This window comes from Phyllopteryx taeniolatus, chromosome 21 (assembly GCF_024500385.1).
Source record: "Phyllopteryx taeniolatus isolate TA_2022b chromosome 21, UOR_Ptae_1.2, whole genome shotgun sequence".
Taxonomy (NCBI): domain Eukaryota; kingdom Metazoa; phylum Chordata; class Actinopteri; order Syngnathiformes; family Syngnathidae; genus Phyllopteryx; species Phyllopteryx taeniolatus.
Window position 1 is genome coordinate 7,294,423 of NC_084522.1, and position 25,810 is coordinate 7,320,232.

A 25,810-nucleotide genomic window follows, 5' to 3' on the forward strand; every position below is an offset into this window, starting at 1 on the left:
TCACAGACAATGGTAATATATAATTTTTTTGTGATATGTTACAGTTTAATACTGGTTATAATTAACAATTATATTTAATTATGTATAGTAATAATAATAATTAGTATTATTATGATTTCGTTGCATTGCAGTATTTTGCTTCTTATTTTACTTTTGTGGTTAACTAATGAAAGTATACTCGACTTAATGAATAAACAATAAAAAATAAAAATAATAAATTTGACTTAAAAAAATGTAAAACAAAATCCAATGTAATTGCATTAGATCAGTAAAAAATATGTTCATTATTGTTATTGTGCTAATTAATAGTTTTTTAGTATAGTATAGTAAAATATAAATATTTTTGAGTCTACTATCTCGTTTGATGTAAATAACCTTGACATGTTTATTTGTTCCAGAAATTTCTCACAGTCTCTAAAACGATGTCCTTGTACTCGGGGAGCAGTGTGAGCTCACACAGCATGTAATAAGCAAGTAAGACTTTAAAGGTCAGTGGTATTTTACTACTGTCTCATTTCACACGCTGACTGCCGCCGCTGTTGCTGCTACTCCTTCTTCTTCTCTTTCTTTTTCTTAAGGTTAATTCCTCACAATGCTTATGTCTTCTGGTTGACTAATCCCGGAGAGGAACGCTGCGCATATTTTTATTAGGCGAGCAAAGACATCAGATCAAGACGCATAAAAGACTTCAGGGTTTAATAGAAACTTTCATTTCAATGTGGCTCGTAAAGGATCCGTGGATCCTGTGTTTATTTCTTTATAATGGCCACATATTAAAAAAAAGAAAAAAGAAAATGCTGTGATGCAAAAAGGTTCATACCAGTGCAAGGATCAAAGGTGAAATCCTGAGCAAGACAGCAATGATGTCATGGCTTTGCCGCAGGAGCGCAGCACTGACTAAACCGTGTTTAAAAAAAAAAAATTTCGCGTGTAAATATGTAGGGACAACCAGTCATACTGATGCTACAGTTTGCCAAAAAGGATGACATTCACATTCATAATAATTTAAATTGGCCATGGCATCACCTGAAGATATGATCCAAAGAATGTAGTAGGTAAACATACTATGTGTGTACTTTAAAGGTTACATTTACTTGATCTAAATATCTAATATTTGTATTCATCTGTCCATCCATTTTCTGTGGCGCTTGTCCTCATTAGTATCCTGGATGAGCTGGAGCACATCCCAGCTGACTTTGGGTCAAGAGGCGGGGTCCGACCTTCCCGCGACTGGTTGCCAGGTCATTCCAGGGCACATAGAGACAAACAACCTTTCACATGCTCCTTGACCATACTGTACATTCCCAATTAAAATGAAGGGAAATGCCATTAATCCATCCCAACCTACCCCCCAAAAAACCAACAAAACCTTAGTTACATATTTTTCAATAAAGGAAATAGCATCCTATAATACAAACTTCATACAAAAGCATAAGAGTCATGACATGATTGAATAAAATATAAATAATTTAACATTTTTTGCCACATTTTTTGCTTCAATTCAATGGACATCGTGCTGAATATTAGAGCTTCCCAAAATGAAATCGGCGAATAAGCGAATTTGCGAATGCCGAACTGTGGGGGTACACTTGTCTTTAGATTTTCTCCACAAGCACACCAAAGGTAAAATGATGAAAGAGAGCAATGATGTCATGGCATTAAGAAGATTAAAGCACTTGCTAAGAATCCGATCAAACTGAGCAGATGCGATCGCCTATGCTGCTCAGATCTACGCGGAGGCAGATATACAGCGACGGCTTTGATGTATCACCTTCCGCTCTTTGTCATTTTCGCACTCAGCGCTGCAATTCCCGAAAGAATGGGTGTCATTGGTTTTTCCAAAGCAGATTACACTCCCAGTTTTTAACGCCAATTTTAAACAACAAACAAAAGCGCCGCCCTGAACCCATTTGCTATGCGAGCTTAAAGATCCATTTTAATGAAGTTATTTGCACTGGCTTACATCATGCTCGCCAATATCAGCTTTTGACTGATCCTTCATTCACCAGAGTAAATAGTAACACAAGACACTGCTGATGGATGAGAAATACAACTTCCCCAAAATATGATTTCATCTTTATCTGCATTTGGTGCAAGCGGAATTTATGGACTCAGTGTTTGTTTGGTGAACTACTGTATGTATTCCATTGTTACACAGCTTGTTGTGTTGCTGCTGCGTGTGACCTTTTGGCTCAGTACCATGGCCCCCCCAACCGGGCAGGACTGCAAATATCACGTAGGGAAGAATGAATATTTGCAGGGCTATGCAACAAGGCGCTAATGGGCGGGATAGAGAACGTGTGCATCGGTGGCAGCGACGTGGTATAATTGAATCGGTAAGACAACGGCGTAGCGCTGTCACGGCGGCGGCTGGGCCCGATGATAAGCGGTAATGCTGTTTAGTAGCGACGCCGTGCATCACAGGAGCCATTTTTAAGAAGAATGAAAAGCAGTGCAGGAAAGATGATGGAATTTATAATAAAGACGATGCCGCTTGCATTGTAATGATGCTTTTTGTCCTTTTATTTCACTATCAGCAGGATGTATTTCACCTTTTTCAGTTAATTCATTTCATTTTAAGTAGAACAGTGATTATTTTTTAACTGTCTTCTACCTCCACTATTAATCGAAAAACTTACTTTTCAAAAGTTTATTCCATTCGTAATAGATAACACACATATTTGATTTTGTTACAGCAACTTTTGAAGCCAAAAGCTGCAGTTCCCAATATAGTCCATGTTTTTAAAAAAGCTAAAAGGTTTTACTGACCTTATAATGAAATGACTCGAGTCAATGAGGCCTCCATACCGGGATCCCTTCAGGTTCCCAGAGTTCCCCACCACGGCGCAGGTCCGGCAGCGCTCCGGCCCGCCGTCGGCGTACAGCACGTCGTCGGGAACGACTTGGAAAAGCTCCTCTACCACCTCGCTGAAGTTGGCCGGCCGCTTCTCTGACTGCAGCCACTGCGGGGGAGGGGGGGATCACAAACAGAAGCCTCACAGTGCGCACCTCGCTGCAGGCTAACTTTAAGTGGAAGCGATTGAACGAGGGCAAAGGAGCTTCGGGAGGCCAACACATTACTGACATGTCCTCAGGGGGGGCTTTTGCCCTGGTCGTCTTCTGGTGACTTTCATCTCGCTGAGACAGCAGATAAAAGATATGCTGCAGCGGGTGTGCGAGTGCACTGTGCTGTTTGTGCCAAGCAGGCTGGAAACAAAGGATGCAGACTTTTCGGCAAAACAAGTCATTTAGAGCCTATTTATTTTCTACTGACCTACAATAAGTTGTGTATGTGTTCTAACTAGGTGACTGGTGAATGTAAATGGTTTTGAATCACAAGACTTAAACTGCCATATATTGCCGTACAAAGAAATAAGTCGCATTGCTCCAAGCAACATAAACATGGAAGCGCACGATATTGTGAACTCATTTACAACATGCAAAGTCCACAGACTCTGTTTCTGTTCTTCAACAGGTGCTGCTGTTTTGGTTAGCAATGCAGTTCAAATGAGCTTGCCACACAATTGTCAAATTAAACTGGGCACAGCATCAACTATTTGAGGCAATAGGGTACTTTCCATTCCATTTAGCTTTGGCGTGCATTTTAAATAAAGCAGCTCAGGATCATCCACAGGTCTCACCCTTGACATCATTGCCAGTCCGCTGTTGACACCTGTGACATTTGCTTCATGAGGCCTCGTCTGAGAGGTGTTTGCTCAAATCACTTGTGACAGGAGGCAACCCTCCACTCCTCTCTTTTCTACTCTGGCCTCTAATTGGACACAGTCTGAGGGGAATGCGGGACAGAAGGTGCATTTGGCTGCCTTCCAGATAAACGTGGCAGGATGGATGCATGGGGTGAATTTGAGGAAACCTCTATTTTACTTCACCACCATTGTAATACACCAGTGGTAATATTGTTTAATATTATTCCCAAAAATGATTCCCCTAAGATACATGTGTATAAAAGCAACATAATCATAAGGGCCACGGTAAGAGGAATTAGGATATTCTAAAAGTGAAAAAAGTTGTAACTTTATGAGCCCTGATGGATTGACTGACCTCTCACCTCAGCTGAGATAGTGTAGGTTCCAGCTCACCCCTTGACCAGTGGCGGTCCTAGCTTAAATGGCCCCCTACGTGCCGTTGCCGCCTCCCAGCTAAGCCGCCTTGTGTGGCCGCAACATTCTGCGCATGCCAGAAACTGCCCGTGACCCTAATGGGGACAAACGCTAATAAATGGATGGATGGAAAATGGCTCCAGGTACCTGCCACCATTTAAAAGTTTCATCCGAGAGGGCGCTGTTGTCCCTGGTCATGAGCGGGTGGACGGACTGGTTAAAGCGCTCCGTGAACCAAGGGTCGTCCACCGCCTCGGTGATGCACTGCCGACAGGCGCACGGGCCCTTGGAGGAGGCCGCCAAGCGGAAGGCGTACTTGAAGAAGTAGCTGGAGGGCTCCCGGAAGGTGTAGCTGAAGAGGAAGGTGGTAAATGTCGCGGCGCACAGCAGTAGTGCCAAAGTCTTCAACTTCCTGCGTTTGGGGAGCGTCATGCTGTCACGACTGCAGTCAGTTGGTTGAGAACCTTGAGCGAGCCGAGGATAAAAATAGCATCGGGATCATTCAAAAGTGCACAAGATGCTTGGAAATGAAGCGGTTCCGCGCTCAGCTGACACGTTCTCCAGGCTCTCGATGTTCACATCTCGGCTTTCCTAAATGTCTTTGATCAAATCCGTGGATTTGACGCTCACTGCTTGATATGCTCTGGCTAATGATGATCGCAGAGCTCGCTCCGCTCCCACGTCGACTCACTAAGGTCAGCGGCTGACGGTTCATCTGTTCGTTTAATCATCTACCTAATGTGCAAACAAAAGAACATTTAGTTTTGTGGGGAAAACACAAAGATGAGTACATTTGTATTTTTACTTCCGCCAAGAAGATTCTATTACATAGCTTTTGTTTGTACTTTATTTGTATTGCAGGATTACTGTAAAAACTACATTACCGGATATTTCCCTGTTAGGTGTGGTTTCCATAAACAGACATACAAAAAAATACATTCAAGTTTTTCATAAAGTTATTTGCAGGATTGTTTCAATAGATTTTGTATCAATATCGAGTTTATCCACAAAACTACCCAGAACAAACAAACCAAAAAAAACTATATCTATAATTTTATTTATTTATTTATTTTTGGGGCGTGAATGATGGGGTTTGTAGCTGTGCCACAGAGCACAACGAACAGATGAGATGTTTTGTGATGGGTTCTTCACTTTATTTGCAGATGTGTACCATCAGACACCGTGAAAACTAATTCGAAATTAACACGGCATATTTCAAGATCAGGACAAAATCCAGTGAAGCTTATACGTACCGAAATACAACGAAAATAACTAATAACATTAGATTAATAATTAATATTAATAATAATATTAGATTAGGTGCTAATCTAACCTTCAAGATGTCAACTTGGTTCCTTCTTTTTGTAGGCTATTAGAGTTAACTGCCAGATTGTTTTACTTGATCTGATATCAATAATCGGTTAACAGACAAAAATACCACTCACCCAAAAAACGAACAAAAACTCTAACTCAACAGGAGGAACTGTAAACATTTTGGTGTAAACAACAGAATTTTGTTATCATTTGACATGGCTATTTATTTTAAAAATGTCCTTCATTTTTAAAGACTAAAACATGAACTTAACGACAAAAACCAAAAACAAATAACAACAACAACAAAAAAAACCATACAAAAGAACATAAAACAAAACAGGGGGAAAAAGATACAAATGTGGTGTGAATCCTTAAATTTCTTTTCACTTTTATGAACATTTTGACATGCAGCTTTATTTCTGGAATGTCCTTAATTTTTTTGTGCATAAGAAAGGAACTGAAAAAAATTGATAACTGATTTCAACAAAGCAACAACAACAACAACAACCACCCCAGGAAGAACAGATGACAAAATGGAACACTGGAATATTTCAACATGGAGTTATATTCTTTTTTATTTATTTGAACCTAACAAAACAGGAAAAAGAGATTTTTTGTGTCAATGCTGGAATTTCTTTCCCCGCTTTATTTAACATTTGTGTTCATGTTCATGTTCATTTAAAAAAAAAAAGTCAATAAGACAAGAATTTAACATCTAGGCTAATTTCCGTTAGCCTTCAAAAGGCGTTTCACATGAGGCATTAGCATTAAGCTACCAGACTTTCATCTAATTAAAATAAACACAATAACCTGGATTTACTGTATTTGGAAGCTCACCAGATCATAATGTGTTCTTTATTGGGATACACAGAATGCCATCTCACCTGAAAATTTCATGTTAGCTTTTTCACATAATCCAGCTAACCATTACGATCAACACAGTATCAACACAGTACCTCTTTTCGCATTTCGCGGAGGTCAATTGACAATAGGCATTGAACATTGACATTGAAAAATAGGTTATGTGGCCGTTATGGAGCCTGCCCTTTCTCTGATGCCAGAATACCCACAATAAAACGTGAAAGGAGAAATATTCCCCAGCTGCACAGTGCCTGGGGTTTTCATTTTGCCCTCTGCATTCAAACGGGATCTTTCACAGAGATGTTCGGGCTTTCATAAATGTTATATATCTATATTTTGCTGACAGCAGATTCCCAGTGAAGATATGGCGCTATCAACGCAGCGCAGGGAGTGTGTAATACATGGCAAAGTGATCCCTCGAAGCACTCTACCTGCTCTTTTCTGCTTAACAAGCCACCCCCTCGTAGGGAAGATTTGTGGCAAAATATATTATGGAGCGAGAAAGCCTCCTGGTCTTTCTTGATTAGAAATTGATCAGGTCATTCAAATGGTAACCCCTGGATGAAAGCAAAGAGGATTGGCTTCTGAGGCCAACGGGGCACAGCGGGCCCGACGCTTTTCCAAACAGAGCAGGAAGCAGACGCCGCTTATTATCAGCAGGAAGGACGAGCAGAGGCGATGCACAGGAAAGCTTCGGCGTAACCGCCGTCTGTCGTTTGCTAAGTTACAGGGGACGCTTGGTGGGTTATTGGTGCCTCGGGGCAGCTTTGCAAAAAAAAAGTCGTCATTTTACAACATGTTACACGTCATGTTACAAAAATAAAGTTAAGATATCAAAAGATATAAAAAAAGGTTTTTATGCGGAAAGAGGTGCAATGTTAGGGGACGAAAGTTGATGAGATTATATAATTTTACATGGAAAAGTGACATTTTATAAGAATAAAGTCTAATGAATTTTCATGTACTATTAAAACATAATTGTAAAATGAAAACAATTTTTTCAATTCGTTTCAACTTTTCAACTTTATTCACATTCATTCACATTTTATATGACTGATTATGACATAAAACAACTCGTTCTCATAACATTTCAACTTTTTCCTTGTAAAATTATGATTTTTGTAATGTGACTATTTAAAAAAGTTTTTATGATATATTTCTTTCTGTTAAAATTGAGAATGTTTTGGACAATACAGTCGTAATTCAAAAGCCATTCTTTTAAGAGTACAGCTACTTTTTCAAAAAAGGAGATTTTTTTCTTAAATGAAAATAAAAAATGATGACTTCATTGTCATAAAAAGACATTTTTGTTCTTGTAAAATTATTACTTTGACTTTACTGTTGTGACTTTTTCCATGTCATATTTTAAATACATATTTTTATCTGCTTTATTTGCTGAAATGAAAGCACTGTAATTTTACTATTATGAAGTCATAATTTTATGAAAATACATTTTCACTACCCCTTGATAATAATTTGTGAAAAATACAAGATATATAATGTCACAATATAGGTACATCTTCATAAATCAGAGTGTGGTGGAAAAATTCGTTGAACACTTTTCAGAGGGCAAATTCCTGCCTAATTTCTACATTCAAAATCACTTTCGTTTGTTCAACTGTTTGTTACATAAGATTCTAGCTTCTAGTGATGGTGAATTTTGGCTTTTAAATTGTTGTAAGCTATAATCAGAAAAACTAGCCATATATATTAAAAAAACTAATCATGAAATCACTCACTCTGAGTGTGTGTCGTGCATAATGCGAGTTCCACTTTTTGAATTGAGCTACCTAACTGAATTAAGTTTTAAGTTTGACATTGTACTTACAAAAAGTCAACTCAAAACTCCTGAGTCGGGTGACTCGTATCCCAAAGCACCACTATTCGGCCATCCATTTTTTAAAAATTTTAACCACTTCTCCTATTCAGAGACTCATTATCAGCAGCAAGGACATACGCTGTTGCACACGAAGGCACCGTCTGCTGCTATAAGTCACAGTGGACCACAGATTTGCATACAAGCCGTGTTGGGTTATTGTCTACTGGGTGGAGCTTTGACAACCTCGGGACACTCGAATGAACAGAGCTGCTTCTTCCCATAAACAAGGCTGTTGTTTGACTCATATCACTTTGAAGCTCTCCCCGCGCCCACCCACACCCCGTAGCTTGGGTATTCTCCGACAGCCAGCGACGTTTTTAGACATCACTTCTGGTTTGCCTGACCTTGTCTGACTAGAAGATGCAGACTTACGCTGATCAAAGTTTGCCAAGCTGAGACAGCAAAGGCTGCACTGAAAGGGAAGCAGAGGGGAATGGAGGGTGTGTGTGTGAGGGGCTAATCTTCCATTTTGAAAAGTCATCACCTTCGCGGGATGTCGTTACAAAAAAGGATTTTCAGCTTCTGTTCTTCGGAAATTGTTCGGCTGTTCTGCGACGGCGTGAGATGTTTGAGAGCTCAAAAAAATGTGAAGGTTTGGCTTCGCCGCGAGAGAAAACTGTCGATCCTCAACCTGAACACGTCTCAGACGCGAACCTGACGGGATAAATGAAACTAAGTGATAGAAAGTCAGCATATTCATCAAGAGGCGCAAAATATTCACCTTGTCAACCAAGATTCATCTTCTGCGCAAAGAATTTAATCAGCCACTTTCAAGCTGACTTGTGGGAGGATTGTTTGTGGCCCACTAAATGAATGCACTTCACATTCTGACATAGCAGAAATTAAATTTCATTAATCTATTACGTCCAGTCATTTGGTGCCTGTGGAGGCTTGAGTATCAGACCCATGTTGAATAAATAAAAAAAAAAGCAAACAAGAATAAAGTCATAATATTACAGGAAAAATATTGTAATTATGTGCAAAAATCATAATTTTACAGAGAGAAAGTCTTTCTACGACATACACAACATTGTAATTGTTATGTGAAAATTTTACAACAATAAAGTCGGGAGGGGGGGGCGACTCTATATTTTCTCCTATTTTCACTTCCTATAAGCAGAATGTTTTTTTGGCATGTGTAGGTCATTTTTGTGTGTGTTTACTGGTTGTGACGTTCGCTGTCGTGTCTGGATGCAGCGAAAGATTAGACATGTTGGCCCGAAAAGGAAAGCTATTGTTTTGCGGGATGTCGACGTCGTGATTTTTGGCAGGTCGGAGCTGGAGGCCTGACAAGACTTGTATGTATCAGTGGAAACAAGGGAGCCCAGAACAAAACAAAGGAACAAAGACTAGATAAATAAATCAGATGCATAAATACAGCAGAGCACTTGTAAAGACACGAGGGAATGCAACGAGTGCATTGGCCGGGAGAGGGGAACTGAAAAACTGATGCTAAATAATTAAAAATTACGCTAAATGACAAAAGCTACCTGTCAAAATAGGACTTTCTTTTTATAAGGACAATAGCATGATTTAATATTTACTTTACAAAACATATATTATCACCATAATTAAATAGAATGTAAAGAATGAAACTGGTTGTGCAACTCCTTCTGGTGTTTGCGGTCTGGCCAACGGGGGCCAGTATAATGCAGTCAAGAAGACGCAAACGAAGAAGTTTGTAAATAACTCAGTATACTGACGTAATATTAGTTATTCTTCACAGAGGATAAAGAATATATGGCTGAGAGTATTGTTATATGTCTGTCTACATGTGCTGATGCACAGTATTTATTCCAATAGCCGTTGCTTAAAGGATTATAGCACAACGACTATCGATTATATTCATTAGCCTGTCTATGGCGTTTTGCATTGTTTGTTCGTATTAAGCTAAGCAGACTTTCCTAAGGCCAAGTGGTTGTTTTAATACACAGCATGTGATTCTCTTTGTCTTATGCTTAGTTTGACAGTAAAGATCGGAGTTTTAATTGTCAGTGTTACATTTTCAAGTGGAGAAAGGTGTTTGGGTGCAGGAAATCTGCTTCTGAGGGGAAAAAAATACATCCAGAGGGATTTTTCTGTCCAAAACTAATACTGTAACTGTGACAATGTGAATCAAAAGATTTTTTTCATTTGATAGCATCATAGCTGCAAATCTGCAGAGGCTTTAAGTTTGGCGCTTTACTTAGGGGAGTTTTATTCTCACATATTAGCTTTCAGGCAGCGTTTTATCTTCATACAAAAAAGGACTGCTGCGGCGGTGGCTGTTTCCTGCTCGAGCGCATAAAGAGGCTTTCAGTCCATTGAAGTCTGTTCGCATGATTAAAGTAAGTCAAGAAGTTCAGCGCTGAAAGCTCGCCAATGTGAAGGTAGATCTGTTGTTGGTTTAAAAACAAACACAAGATAAGATTGTTTTGTGAGTGGTTGAATAAAGCCTGGCTGTGAGAAAGTCAAAGTTCAACCTTTTTAAGACACTGATAGGTTCAGATTATGTTTTATTCCCGCATGGAAACCTCACATGGCATCGGGATTTTAAGATACCACACAAAAGTCAGACTTGAGTGCTTCTTATCTCGCTCCTGACATTTTGAAGGCAAGAGCATTAAAGCCCAAAAAGAAATAGTTTTATTTTGGGTACTGGTATTGGTTTGGACCATCTTGTTACAACGTGTTTGTGCAGAAGTGTACACGATATATCGTTTATTTCTGACAACTTAAAAACAATCGTAGCGCAAAGCCCCTGTCCACATGCTGGCTGTCAAGTCAGAAAAAGTTTCCCTTTCCTCGCTCTTCCGTCTTTCACTGCATGATGTGCGCACACTCATGGCTGACAACGAGGCGCTCTTAAGCGGTCACGCCAGCGGATTATCTGAAGGGAAGATGCATTTTCGCGGTGTAGGCATAGCTAGCTAGCTACAGTAACTGGACAGTGCAGTTGTGGTGGAAAATTGCTGATGTGAATAAGGCGCTTATGTTCTTTTATAGTGGGGAAAGAGTGACTCATGATGGGGCCCAAGTGTGTTACTGGGACCCATCTTTGCCCCCCAAAAAATCAGGAAAACTGAAATGTTTAGACACAGTTTAACGCTATATCTCCACAACTGAGTACTACATAGTTCTCAGTCTTGGCATGTTTTCAGCAATTATTTTCAAACATATATACTGTATTTAGAAAGAAATCTCTGAATGCACTTTTCAGGGTCATTATACTTATCATTCGCAGCTTGGCTGCTGTTATTTATTTTTTGTCAAATGTATCGCAGCAACAGTGTTTCCTCCACACACTCTCGTGTTATAAGCTTTAATGCTTACGTCCTTCACACAATCATCCGTGCAGCAGCCCGGAGCACCAACGTTTCCCCGGAGAGTTACCTCCTTCGCCTGGTGTCCCTGAATGGAACCACAAAGCAGTTCAGCTCGAGATGAGCCGTCACAGTGTGAATTGTTCCCCCAGCTCCACTTTGCCATTTTGGAACACTCACACAGCATTTTGCTCTTGACTTGAAGCAGTTATAACTTCTGTTGATACAGGCTGAATGAGTGCAGCAGGGGTGAGGTTAACCTGCCACCATTTTAAAACAACAGATCACCACTTTACCTCTACATTGTACACTACTAAGGGTAGCAGTACACACACACATGCACAAACACACATTAACACAATTAAAAGCCATCTGTCCATTTTTTTTTTGCCACGCATAATGCGCTCAGACTATGTCTAAATAGTGCCGCAAGGTAGACTGCTAGTCTAATGCGGTTTTGGTGAATTTGATCAGGGCACAGGCAGACGGGGCCCTTAATGAAAACAAGTCTGTCATTCACATATAAAAAATTTCAGCATTTGTCTATCCTTTAACACACGCAAATTAAAATTAAACATCCATCTGGTCGTTCACATTGATTGACTGTATGGCCATGTACTTTTAATGTGCGTCCATACTTTGAGACAAGCTGTTGCTCCTCGCAGCCCATTTGGTGATTTATTGACTGATCAATAGTCAGTCGCAGCAGCTTTGCTCTCCCCTGAAAATTTGATTCCCCTCAAATAGAAAATGTCCAGCCCTTGTGCAAGCAGCCAATTTGTTGTTGTTGTTTTTCCAGGAATTGATCCCAAGTTGAACAGAATGGTAGAGCAGCCGAGTTTATTGATGTGTGTTGTCCAGCCTGTACGTCATCTGAAGTGGGACATCCGTCTCAGTAGTGAACAAAATATAGTTGCCAAATCTCTTTGCATTGGATTTTTTTAAACCACATCTGTCGTGTTTCAGCATCATTTTTTCATGAGGCTTCCTGCACTTGCACTGATAGGAGGATAAAGGAGGGACGAGAATGTAAAGCAGCCTCGTTATTAATGTGCTTTGTCAAGGAAGTTCTCCATCTCAAAGCCAGACTCTGCCATTAATCATTAGAAGTGAGAAAACAACACTGAAATAATCACATTTATTTGCATTTTTGTCATCGTTAGCCTTTTCTGGCGTGATCCTGCTGATTTTGTTCACACTGGTTACACGGGCGAAAATAACATTTATTGCACACAACGTCAACATGTGAAGGAGATTAAAGCACAAGGTGGCGTGTCGTCAAAAAGAATTTCCACACGTGGCAGGCGACCAGCTTACAATGTGGAAATAGACTCGGAGGATTTGGATGACAATTTGGCAGGATGCTTTGAAAGGAAACAGTTGCCAAGCACGTCTTGTCCTACAACTGCATCTCTTTGTTTAACACCCGACAAGCTTCAATTAGGCCGGATTGCGCTTCACTCCGCGTAACACCAAATGGTTGACTTCTCTTCTCTTTGCAACTATTTCTCTCTCGCTGTGTCAATCAGCTCGGGGGTTGTGTTTGATCCTGTTCCACCCCAACCTCTGCTTTTGGAAAGAAAAATCCTGCCAACAAATGAACTGCTACTCTCCAGAGAACCAGAGCGTGGCTTGTTTGTTCAAACTGGAAAGAACCAGTGAAGTGATTACCATAGGTGGGGTAATACCATAATTTTTTTGGGGCCATTATTTTGAATTATTTAATTAACTTTCTGGTTGGTTACCAAGTTTGCAACAAATCCCATCAATGCCACCAATTATTCCACTATCCTGTCACAACCTATCGCATCAATTAATTATTCCGCCACATGATTGATAGGAGCCAAACATAGAAAGACATTGCTGTACTTCCAAAATCAAGGACCACAAAGAGACTTTTGGAACTTCCGAAGTATGTGGAGAAAGTCGGGCGACTTTTTCTTTTTCGTTTTTTTTACCCCAAAGCAAACCATGTCAGTTACAGTGTGTGTGGGAGGACAGGAAGTATTAAATCACCTGAACGTCCTCGGGAAGAAGCATTAGCTCCACCTTGTCTAATCTACACGGCCATAGTGTTATCTGACCACTGCAGGTTGTTCGTACTGAGAACTCCCGCTAGACCGCGCCGGGACACCTTATGGAGACGCCGTAGCGAAAAGTTTTTCCATCGAATATTATCAACCCGAGTTGCATGCCAAAGTTTTCCTCTTTAAAGGTGAATCTGGTCCGATGCGTGACAGCATTTCATCTGCAGATTTACATGCACTCAAACAATCAATGTTAATTAAATAAAAGGACAAACCCAGAGTGCCCACATTATCTTTTAGATTTCATTAACTGATTCACTTGATTAGAGGGAATGTGCAATTATGGACATGATTAGATTTCTCATTCACCTCCTTTCATACACACACACACACACACATACACACACACACACACACACACACGATTCTATATACCTGTCCATTCACCTACACATAAAGTAAATATCCATCCATCCATTTTCTGAGCCGCTTCTCCTCACTAGGGTCGCGGGCGTGCTGGAGCCTATCCCAGCTGTCATCGGGCAGGAGGCGGGGTACACCCTGAACTGGTTGCCAGCCAATCGCAGGGCACATAGGAACAAACAACCATTCGCACTCACAGTCATGCCTACGGGCAATTTAGAGTCTCCAATTCATGCATGTTTTTGGGATGTGGGAGGAAACCGGAGTACCCGGAGAAAACCCACGCAGGCACGGGGAGAACATGCAAACTCCACACAGGCGGGGATGGGGATTGAACCCCGCACCTCAGAACTGTGAGGCTGACGCTCTAACCAGTCGGCCACCGTGCCGCTTAAAGTAAATATATATCTGTCCAATCGCATACACACAAACATAATAAATGTAAAATCTTTCCATTCACATACACTTACAAACATGTATGTCCATATATCCAGCTGTCCATTCACATACACACAAATATAATGAGTGAAAATGAGATTTCAGTAAATATTGGAATATTTCATTTTAGAAACCTTTAAGTCACGAATATTTGAACACAAACAGTGAAGAAACAGATGTAGGCAGATAATACAACAATACTCACTGGCATACGTTCTTTATCCTCTGCAAAGAACTAATATATCCATCCATCCATTTTCTGAGCCGCTTCTCCTCACTCGGGTCGCGGGCGTGCTGGAGCCTATCCCAGCTGTCATCGGGCAGGAGGCGGGGTACACCCTGAACTGGTTGCCAGCCAATCGCAGGGCACATACAAACAGACAACCATCCGCACTCACATTCAGACCTACGGGAAATTTAGAGTCTCCAATTAATGCATGTTTTTGGGATGTGGGAGGAAACCGGAGTGCCCGGAGAAAACCCACGCAGGCACGGGGAGAACATGCAAACTCCGAACTAATATATATATATATATATATATATATATATATATATATTAGGCTTACTGAGGAGCTGAGACTGTCTTCATGTACAGTATATTCATATAGCTGTATCACAATGCCCCCAGTTGGCAAAGGCACACACACCAGGAGCAGCACCATGTCCAGTGAATTGAAGCAAAAAATATCACAAAAACTGTTACGTTTTACATTCTATTTAATTAAGTCATTACTGTATATTTTTATAAAACACAATATTGGAGAGGACTATTTTTCTTATTAAAACATTTTTGTTGGTTCTAATTTATATAATTTACACATTTTTAAAATTATGTATTACATTTCATCATGTTTTGTTATGAGTTTATTGTTTATGTAAAGAACAATTACGTGGTGAATTCCAAACTTATTTTTTTTAGAGGAAACATCCAAAGGTCCTATTTATACATTCATTCAAAATGAAGCATTCAAAATGTAATCAAATTTAATTAGTTATTTTATTTTGAGAAAGTAATCATATTTTTCAACAGGGTAACTTGTAAAGGCAACCAACTGCATTTCTAAAGTAACCTTCCCAACACTGCCTATTGCAAATCATATTTCTTCTACCACCCCTTCGCCTTCACCAAACCTGTGCTTCATGAGCTAGAGCTTCACACATAGCTGACATATCAGTGTCAACATAATAATGGCAACCCAGCCTCCATCAAATGGGCGGTGTTGTATTAAATCTCAGCACTCAGGAGCAAGTAATAAAAGATGATGATTTGAATTTGCCGAGAGTCACGTGAAAGGTTTGCCCACAGGAGATGAGTGGCCAGTGGAGAGAAAGCAAAACTCAATAATGGCGGTATTATCCTTTAAGCTGATTACGAGCCTGTGTCAAAGTGCTGAGTTTAATCTGACTGGGAGACTGTGTGTGTGTGTGTGTTCGCGCGACAAAGATACAGGTGGGACTCCAATCTGCACTGGGCGCAAGAGTGGCAAAACTTTTTCTCATCCCTCTCGGCAGCTCTTTTGATAAAGCGAAGGTGAGGCTCTGTCTGTTTCATTGCACGCGCTCGGCACTTCTTCTTTGATAGCGACACGCGCGGCACAAGCCTCGCTGGCAAAACGAAGCGTTTGATCAGCCCAAATGGAAACGACACGCTCTTGGAGGCCCCCGTCGTCGCTTGTGCCAAATGAGAGGAAGCGAGTCCTGCTGCAAGGCCCCCGCGGGAAGCGCCGACGTGACGGACAATCAAAAGAACCTTCCCCCACCTGCTTTGCGTCCTCAAACCTGAATGTCAAAACCTAATGTAGTGGACTAAACCAGTTTGGATTCAACCTGTAAGCATCAGATGACAATAGGGATGTAGCGATCACTTCTTTCAGACCGAGGCTGAGTACGAGTTACATTTGGGTAAACCCACCGATACCAAGTACCGATACTTTATAATGCCATTACGTCTTGCAATTGTGATGAAAATATATATTGTGTTCAAATATTTTGTGTTCAATACCCATTGCTTCTAAAGCCGCGGCTATCAGTGCTAACTGTTAGCATGTCAAAGTTCAATGGCCAATTAAATTGTTAGCATTAAGCTAAGTGTACTTTTCCTAAGGCAAAGCTATGTTGTTTTTAAATGCACAACATGTCATTATTTGTTTTATGTTTTGTGTGACAGTAAACGTATTATTTCCACACGGCTGATATGGTTCCTACTCTACTTACCCCAAAGGTATATTCACCAGCCTGACGGTGACGTGGTATCGGTGTCAATGTATCGTATCATTTTTACGAGTACGAGTGCGAATACAGACATACTGTATCAGAACCGATACCGATACTGGCATAGTTTGATGACAAGACATAAGCATTCTTAGACAATATGAGATCCTGGGGATTACACTACACACAAAGATTTCAGCATATTGGGCTTTTGACTGAAATTACAGCATGAACCTACCGTAAAATGCCCTAAAATACTAAAATCTACATGCAAAATGAATTTTACCTTCTCTAAGCTTTTCACTGCTCATGTCCAACTTTTTAATGTTTCACATTTTTTTTAACAACTTGCTGTTGACTAACACAGAGTTTAACGGCCAACAACATGCAATTGCCTGGGTCCCCGAGATTTCCAGGGGCGCCCAAAAGTTTAATAACAACCGTTTTTTTAATTTTTTATTTTATTTTTTTAATTTAAAGCAATCATAATTCACCTGCTTAAAAACATAAATCGCTTAATTTATCATGATTGTTTTGAGTTCTCACCCTCCCTTCTCATGCAATGGACTATTCCACCTTCTTACCGCACATGTGAAGACTGGATTTGAGATCCAAGAGGCTAGAGGTAGATGAAGTCAAAGGTAGGACATGGTGTACTTTTAAAACCATCTTTAAAATGTTCAGTATTTAAATATGTAGAAGCTTGAAATCTATTGATTATCCATGCGGGTTGCGGTCGATGAGGTACAAGGTCGGAAGTGCTTTAACTTGGCACCTTCCACGGACAATTTCATTATACCAAGTAAATAAATCAATTGATTTTTAAACAAGCAGACCCAAGAGGCTTTTTTGGAAGGTTCAAGGTCAAATCTAAGTACCTTGTCATGAAACATTTCTCATCTTATCTTGTTACATTCACAGTGAATATAGGAGATAGAACAAGAAACCTATTGATTCTAAGGAGCAGATTGAAGGGGGTTGAGGTAAGTGAGGTTTGGGGTCAGATTTGTTGTTAGTCAAGCCAATTTTCAAGCCATCTTGCCCTTTCCACTGGTTATTCAAAGTTGGAGCAAGCCTATTGACCTTGAGAAATTAAAAATCCTATTAATTTAGCTTTTTGGTCTCCGATCCAAGATGCTTGCGGTAGGTGGCTTAAACAAAAGATAGTGCTAAATAATACAAACACTTAACATTTACGAAAGACTGCATAGTGTATAATTTTAATTCATCCACCAATCTTCTGCTCTTCATCTTCGAGTCAATTATTATTTCATGCTACATATCACGTTCATGCTATATATAATATGGCTTCATTTGAGAGCAGCTCGTCAGAAGTCGCATTAATATTAGCGACGATGCCGAGGATGCGGGAGTTAACACCTCATTTGCATATTCACAAGGTTTCCGGGCTGCGTGGTCGCAGCGGTAAGGCCGACACCACTTTACCCTAAAAATAACCATCATCCGGTTAATTATGCAAGAAAGCATACTCAAGAAAAAAAACAAATAAGTGATGAGGAAAGAGAGATCTTGGGGTCGCAGCTCGGTAAAAATTTAAATTGGCAGCATTATTTTAGCTTTTTAAATTCCGGCAAACTAGCCGCATTCATCTCCCCCCAAACAAAACGAGAGTGCAAAAGAATGTGAGAGCAACGCTCCCACACACACACACTCTGCTAAAACCCTCTTACACACGCCTGCATTTTTTTCATTCACATACACTACTTAAACTTTCTAATCATACTATTGAACTCAAATGCTCTCACATGCACCAATTTTGGTTTGCTCATATACACTACAGTAATTCATATAACTGAAACACTCTTAGACACTTCCGAACACACAACTGAAATCCTCTCACACATCATACTGAAATAGTATCATGTAATATACTGAAATACCCATTTCAGTAGTTTTAATGCGAGCGTTTCAGTCGCGTGTGTCACCAACACGTGACTGCAGCACTATTTTTCCCATTAAACTCACTGTCACCATTTGTAGCTTGTTCCTCTGCTCTTGAACATATCCACATGAAAATGGAGATGGAATGGGCAAAAAAAAACAAAACAAAAAAATTCCAGAGTGATTAATAGGGTTTTCCGTTTTAGCGCTCAAAGCAATAAAAAGCTGGAAATGAGAAAGCGCCTGTGGACGTGTGATACGCGCACGAGCCGTAGCCAAAGCCTGATGTACTTGCACTGCTGATTACAGAATTAGCAAAGACAGCAATTATTCACAATCATCGCAAGAAGCTGAGCGGGATACGTGTGCTGTTATGGATTCCATTTGCATGCTGAGCGGGGAAACTCCTCGAGAGCAAACATGGTTCAGTAAAGCAAACTTTTCATTCATATACTATATATTCAACAAAGTGACCCAAGTATTTTGCTTGTCTAGCGAATGGTATCCAACATAATCAAATTATTAGATACTTGTACTTTTACCCAAGTATCGCCTTCAGGTACTTTATATAAGACTGCTAGCTCCTAGTCGAAACACATTTCACTTTTATACACACACAATACAAAAACATAAAAATGCTAACAAATTCTCCATTTTCACACCAGGCCTTCATCTCACTAATCGTCTGCAGCTCCGAACGAGCGTGTCTCAGGTGTTTTTAGTGCTCCTCCTGGTTAGGCAAAGTGGTACATTTACATTTCTGCTACTCATTATTCCTGGGATGACCTCCAAAGTGAAATTATTGTACGTTTCCATTTAAGAAGGAGTCCATTTCATCATCAAAACAGGCTGTTTTCCCAAAGTATGTTAATGAGCTGCTATTAAACGCTGATAGCAGTGAAGCATTAGAGGAACTAATGATTTTGTCAGTAATTACAGCAGCAATAGGCCCATTTATTAGGATTAGCCCGTGTAATGCCGTGAACCGTTATTCCTCGTTGCCTTTATGTATGTTTTCATTCATTTTCTCTCACTGCTGTACAACTCCGACAAAGTCAGCCCCGAGGCTGCAACAAACCATGGTTGCAAAGCCTTTCACAAACAAAGTCTGTTGCAAATACACATCATGAGTAGGGAACAAAGGGATGGCACATTTAGAAATTAGTGTAAACTTGCTGGTGGAGCGAGACACAATAAGCCTTTTTGATTATGTGGTGTCATACCACAAAAGACTGTTGTCAGGGTTACAGCACGCATTTTGATTGGCCCCCGTTGTGGATTAACACTCACCGAGCATAACGTCGTGTACACCTGAACTGTCTAATCACATCCAAGAAAAAAAAAAGCGCTAGGAATGTTAACAATTATTATTTTTTTAATTTTAGTTCCTGACTTTTCTTTGGATACCCACAAAAATAGAATTTGTCCTTCAGTAGTTTTACCTTATGTATCCCAACAAACAATGTAAACACAAACAGAGGTGGAAAGAATGCTGAAATATGAATGTACTGTATGTTATGTTTGTTATTGTGTTGTGTAGCAGTGTAGAACTGCACTGTAATAACACATTGCTCCCGTTATTTTGAAGCAGTTTTTCCACACTGGCCTCCAATTCTCTGTTGTTTTTCAAAGACCCTTTCTACTTTGTCCCGTTTGGCAAACAGTTTGATGTGCTTCCACCCCCCTAAAACTCTCACCCCCCTTTTCTTGTACCTTTTATTTGTTGTTGCTGGGAGCGCCTGGGCACGGGTAAAAGGCTTGGCCAGGTGCTTTACAGCTTTGCCCACCAATTATCGCGGCGACCAGGCGGAAAGCGTCCAACAGTGGAGCCCCGAGCCCTGACCGTTAGTTTTGTCCTTCAAACAATACGGCACATAGAAAGTCTGTCAAGCGGTCTTGAAGAGTGACACCTTTCATATTGTGGGAGGGAGTCAGGAGGTGTTTTTCCTGACACCAGGTCATTAATGCTCAAAGCATATAATTATATGCTATAAGAATAGAGAAATACTTTTGCTTTTTGGGTGTGTTTTGGATAAGTGGGGGGAAGTGATGGAAACAATACAACAAGTAGAACTCCACAAAAGTGGTACAGATTTTCTGTCCTGGTTTGTATAGTTGCCAGAAGATGATGGCAAAGCACTAAAAACAAAGAGGATCATAAAGCACCAGCACCAGCACCATGCATCTAGCATGTACACAACCATGGACTCATTTTACATAAAAGACAATTCAGTCTTAAATTATTCAATATAAACAAACCACCTTCACACGAGGCTCATCAAATGTATCAGCTAACGTAGCCTACTAGCCGAAATAACACACTAGCACGAACTGACGTGACATCACACGGGGGCACTTTTAATGTTGCACAAGGTGCATTCAAGGACTGAATAGATAAGATTTTAGCAGAGGATAGGTTCCAAAAAAGATCCACAAATATGTGAATTTGCGAATGGCGAAACACAAATATGTGGGGGTTCACTGTTCATGCTTCCAATTTTGTGTGTGTGTTCAATTCCATTTAAAATATGGAAAAAAAGTCTGTTTTGGTACGGTTAAATGCGGTCACATCACCGCACGTGAGAAGGGTAAAACAAAGTATTTATTTATTTTTTAATGGCCTCTTCATTGTGGATTTTCACCGAGTGCAGATGGATCTGGAACCTATGCTGCCCAGATAAATGGGTTGTTCAGTGTAATTTCTTTCTAAATAAGGTAATCAAAATATTAGAAATACCTCCAAATATGATCCAGTGCTGTTGTACACCACTACAAACTACAAGCACAAAAATAAACGTAAAGCTGCAACCCAGGTGATATATGATTCTGTATTGCAGCCATCACAGTCTGCTTAAAGCGTCCATCTAAAGGCACCTGCCAACACACATTAAACTTCAGCGCAAAGCCAAATTGCAGGATGCTCCTAAGTGCACTTCTATCTGCAGGACGGCTGTTAGCGCGGCACCTTTAAATCATCGTCTGGGAACCATTTACGAGGAATCCGGGTGAAGAGCGCGCGTGTTATCCAAATAGTAGGGTCTGGAGTATTCTCTGCACGTGTGCTATCGTATAAGTACTGTGCTCATGCATGAAAAAAGAAGAAGGAAAAAATAAAAAATGTTGCTGAGGTGTCATCTGGATAACAGCCAGAACCGTTAAGTGGAAACAGAGGGCGAAACAGAAAAGCCGGGGACAATACAATGGAGGAAAATTGCAACAGAGCTGTTTGGTGCAGTTCCCTGGTGGCCTAATAGCGATGCTGCCCAAACCTTGACACCCAACAACTTGGGAACATAACTGTACCTTTCTGACTCTGGAAAAGCTACAAACAGTCACCTTGGAGTCCAATAATTAGCCCTAAGGGACAGAAATGAATCACTCCTCACTTGCTACTTTCCATATTGTGTCCTTACATAAGAAATGAACACATTTCCCCCAACTTTGAGTTGAATAAAAAACATCTCTTTCCAAATGAGCAAACAATCATAGCCAGTCAAGTGCGTGCCAAAGCAACAGGTGGCACTATAACCATCAAATGTAACAACCGTTCGGTTCAGTCAGATGCATTTGGGGCTCCTTGGAAGGCAGAATTGTAAATATTCCTAGTTTTTTTTCCACTTGTGTACTTTATAAGATAACAGGCTGTTTCCAGACAGTGGTTCTCAAACCATTTCTGTACCACTTAAAAAAGTACTTAACTCTCCAAGTACCACCATCATTACCAACATTGAAAACGGAGTCACGCCATAGACCCAAGTGTTTATCAAATATGAGATTGAGGTTTTATTCCTAAAAAGTATATTTAACTCATTCACTGCCATGCACGTCTATAGTCGTCAACTGAAATCCAACTGCTCACACGACGTTTATTGATGTTGCAGTATGTTTTTATAGATGGGTAGGCTTGCAGGAGGGTCTGATGCAGCTGGTATGTAAATATCAAGATTGTAATGTAACTGTAATGACAAACAGATCCCTGTAGATGTGCAGTATGGCAGATAAAGATTAGGGGGTGACTTTCATCTTTAGCCGTAGATTATGAGGGAAAGAAATGCCAAAATGTTAAAAAGTTAGAAACAAAATTGTGGTGTATTTGGGGCACTACAACGGATTAATGGCATTTCAGTTCATTTCAATGGGGAAGATTGATTTGATGTATAGTATAAACTGAGTCACGACATTGGACACAGACTAAATTAAAATCGTAAATGAAGGTACCACTGTTCTGTTACTAACAGACAAACATATAGGACAAACCAGCAAAATTTTGTTTCGGAATATATATAACCTGATTTTTTTTTAGTATATGTTTTTAAAAAATAAGCATGTTTACTGGGAAAACGTCCTTGGAAGACATCACCAAACAAAATGCTGCCAGACACACGAAGACCACGACCTGGGGGAGTGCAAACACTCCCTGCTCTCATGCACTTGGTCCTTGACCTTGCTCGGAAAGCCTGCGCTTAAAAAATGTCTGATATTTGGCTGACCCGCTGGGATTCTTTTGAATTGATTCTCCCAGAGGGAAGAAGAATTTGAAACAATAGTGCCACCCACACGGCAGCGAAGCGAATAAAACGCTGAAACACCAGAGAAACTTTCTCCAACTTTGATGGTGGTGGTGGAAAAGTGCACTTTCATCCCACTTTCTCATCTCATTGCTCCCCCATGTGCTAACTTAGATGATTGCTAATGAGCAGCAAGGATGAGTGACAAGGTTCAAAATAGTTCCCTTTGGCAGCTTTAACTTATAATTGCTTCCCTTGTTAATAATTGCCACCGTAAATCGCCACGTGCCCCCTCTCCGCTTGAAATGCAGCATTGCGGTCTCCCAAGGTCACACTCGCTAATGTATTCCGTCTTGCTTATTATTTATAACAGTGAGATGGATGGAGAGGAGGGTGGTGGTGTAGGGGGGCATGGTATTGGGGGGGGGGGGGGTGTTTGGTGGGTGTCTACTTTTGGGAAATTACGCAGCATTCTATGGACACCTTCATTAAATGAGGTGACATCTGCTACACAATGCAGGCACTGGATAACGTCAACACTCACGCACCTGGATTCGGAAGGCTAATAGACACAAAGCATAAAAGAAAAAGTCACGTTTTACACCAATAATAAGTGAATAGATAAAAAAAAATTAACATTATAATGTCAAACCACCAATCCATTTTCTTTAGCGACTGAGAGAAAAATCAGACTACAACCTGGACTGGTCGCCACTCAATCACACGACACACATTCACTCCAGCCCTGAGTGGGACTTGCACAGAAGTAAACCACTATACAATCAGAGAGTATGATTTATCTAAATATAAACAACATTTTTGCTGTACAGTACATACAAAAATACAATAAATAATGTTTGGCTGATGTCCAACAAAAAACAAGAATCTCCAAGTTTGGTTGGTTTAGTTTGTATTATAACAAAATAAAAAAAAATAATAAAAAAGTAAATACTAACTTTTTCATGTATGTTTTATTTTTGTTGTACATGGAAATAAGTAATTGCTGTCAATCAAAACATATTTTTGTTGTATTTTATATATAATGGCGGCACGGTGGGGGACTGGTTAGAGCATCTGCCTCACAGTTCTGAGGACCGGGGTAAAATCCCCAGCTCTGGCTGTGTGGAGTTTGCATGTTCTCCCTGTGCCTGGGTGCATTTTCTCCGGGCACTCCGGTTTCCTTCCACATCCCAAAAACATGCGTGGTAGGTTGATTGAAGACTCTAAATTGCCCGTAGGTGTGAATGGTTGTTTGTTTAAATGTGCTCTGCGATTGGCTGGCAACCAGTTCAGGGTGTACCCCGCCTCCTGCCCGAAGATAGCTGGGATGGGCTCCAGCACCCCCGCGACCCTTGTGAGGATAAGCGGTTCGGGAAATGGATGGATGGATGGATTATATATAATATTTTTTTCTTGCAGTACATGGAAACATTTTATTTTTTTTCATTTAGATTTTTTTTATATCTGGAAAAGAAGAAAAAATGTCTCGTTCTCTGGATAAAAATGAAAAACTCCCAAAATCTTTAGATACAAGCTCTTTTTTATTATTATTTTGGGCAGAGACCATAATGTATATGCTTTATGCAAAACTATAGTGACAGTACAACAAAAAGCATGTACAAATCTCAAAATTTTGGGAGTTTCCTATACTGTACTGTGTATAGAGTGTGCTTCTTGGTATTTTTGGATAAACACTGAAAACTCACCAAATTTTCAGATAAGTGTGACAATGCTATGCATATGTATATTTCTGGGAAAAAAAACACACTGTACTGTAAATCATGCAACAGTTGTTGGAACACAGTTTTTTTTTTTTTTTTTTTGAAGTGGAGTAATGCATGATGCAGCAGCCTTAAAACCAAACAATCTAAAACCCAGATGTTCGTCGTAAAGGCAACTTTTCCAAAAAACGAGTCAAAAGTATGCCCGCAAGTAACGTATAGCGCAAATGATGAAAAGTTGCAAGAGCTTTTTTTTTTTTTTTTTTTTTTTTCCCCCCTCAATGAACTCACATACCCTCACGTCAAGGCACCAGGAGTATACACGTAAAATGAGACTGTACGTTTTTGAGTGAAAAAGATTTTGCTGTTCTTGGACATGTACTCACTTTAAGTTGAGGCTTCCAGTGCGTGTCCTCCCGTTATTCCAACGCGGCATCTCGCGGATCCGAACCGAGCAGAGGCATTCTGAGAGGAACACTGAGCAGAAAAGCACGCTGCAAACCATCTCCCTCCCTCCCTCCCTCCCTTGTTCCTTCCTCCCTCCCTCCCTCCTTGCTTCCTTCCTTCCTTCCTCCCTTCCTCCCTTACTTTCCCTGCTCGCTGCGCACAAAGCAGGTTGCTCCTGACACCACTGTCCACGCGTTCTGGAGGAGGAGGAAGAGGAGGAAGAGGAGGAAGAGGAGGAGGAGGAGGAGGAGGAGGAGGAGGAGGAGAAGGAGGAGAAGGAGGAGGATGCATGTGTCGCCTTCAGGCAATGAGAGAAGCATGAGGCTGATACGCCCCTCAGCATCCTCACGCACACTTACGAGTGAATTCTCTGTCTTTTGTTATGTTAGTGCAAGAAAAAGTCATTTTCTTCATGCAACCACAAACATATGTTTGCAAAGTAAATGACATCTGCTTCACGACACAGCAGACACATTTATACAACGAAAACTCTTAAGTCCTCAAACCAAGACATGACAAACCAAACCAAAGCGCTGGAAAGAAGAAACCATTTACTGCGACCATAAACAAATACAATATAGCAATACTATACAAAATATACTTTTTATATATACAATATATTCATATATATATATAAAATATATATATTTTTTAAC

General features: G+C 40.3%; 1 protein-coding gene across 1 annotated transcript in view; it reads right to left on the reverse strand.

The window, feature by feature from the left end:
• LOC133471080 (CMP-N-acetylneuraminate-beta-galactosamide-alpha-2,3-sialyltransferase 1-like) overlaps positions 1 to 25,224 on the reverse strand; it is a 31,985-nt gene extending 6,761 nt beyond the window's left edge. The window contains exons 1-3 of the mRNA XM_061760264.1: positions 25,094 to 25,224; positions 4,269 to 4,856; positions 2,770 to 2,963 (exon numbers count right to left, since the gene is read on the reverse strand). Of these exons, the coding sequence (XP_061616248.1) occupies positions 2,770 to 2,963; positions 4,269 to 4,553 (479 nt within the window). The 5' untranslated portion in view covers positions 4,554 to 4,856; positions 25,094 to 25,224. The remainder of the gene's footprint in view (positions 1 to 2,769; positions 2,964 to 4,268; positions 4,857 to 25,093) is intronic.
• Between the last annotated feature and the right edge of the window lie 586 nt (positions 25,225 to 25,810).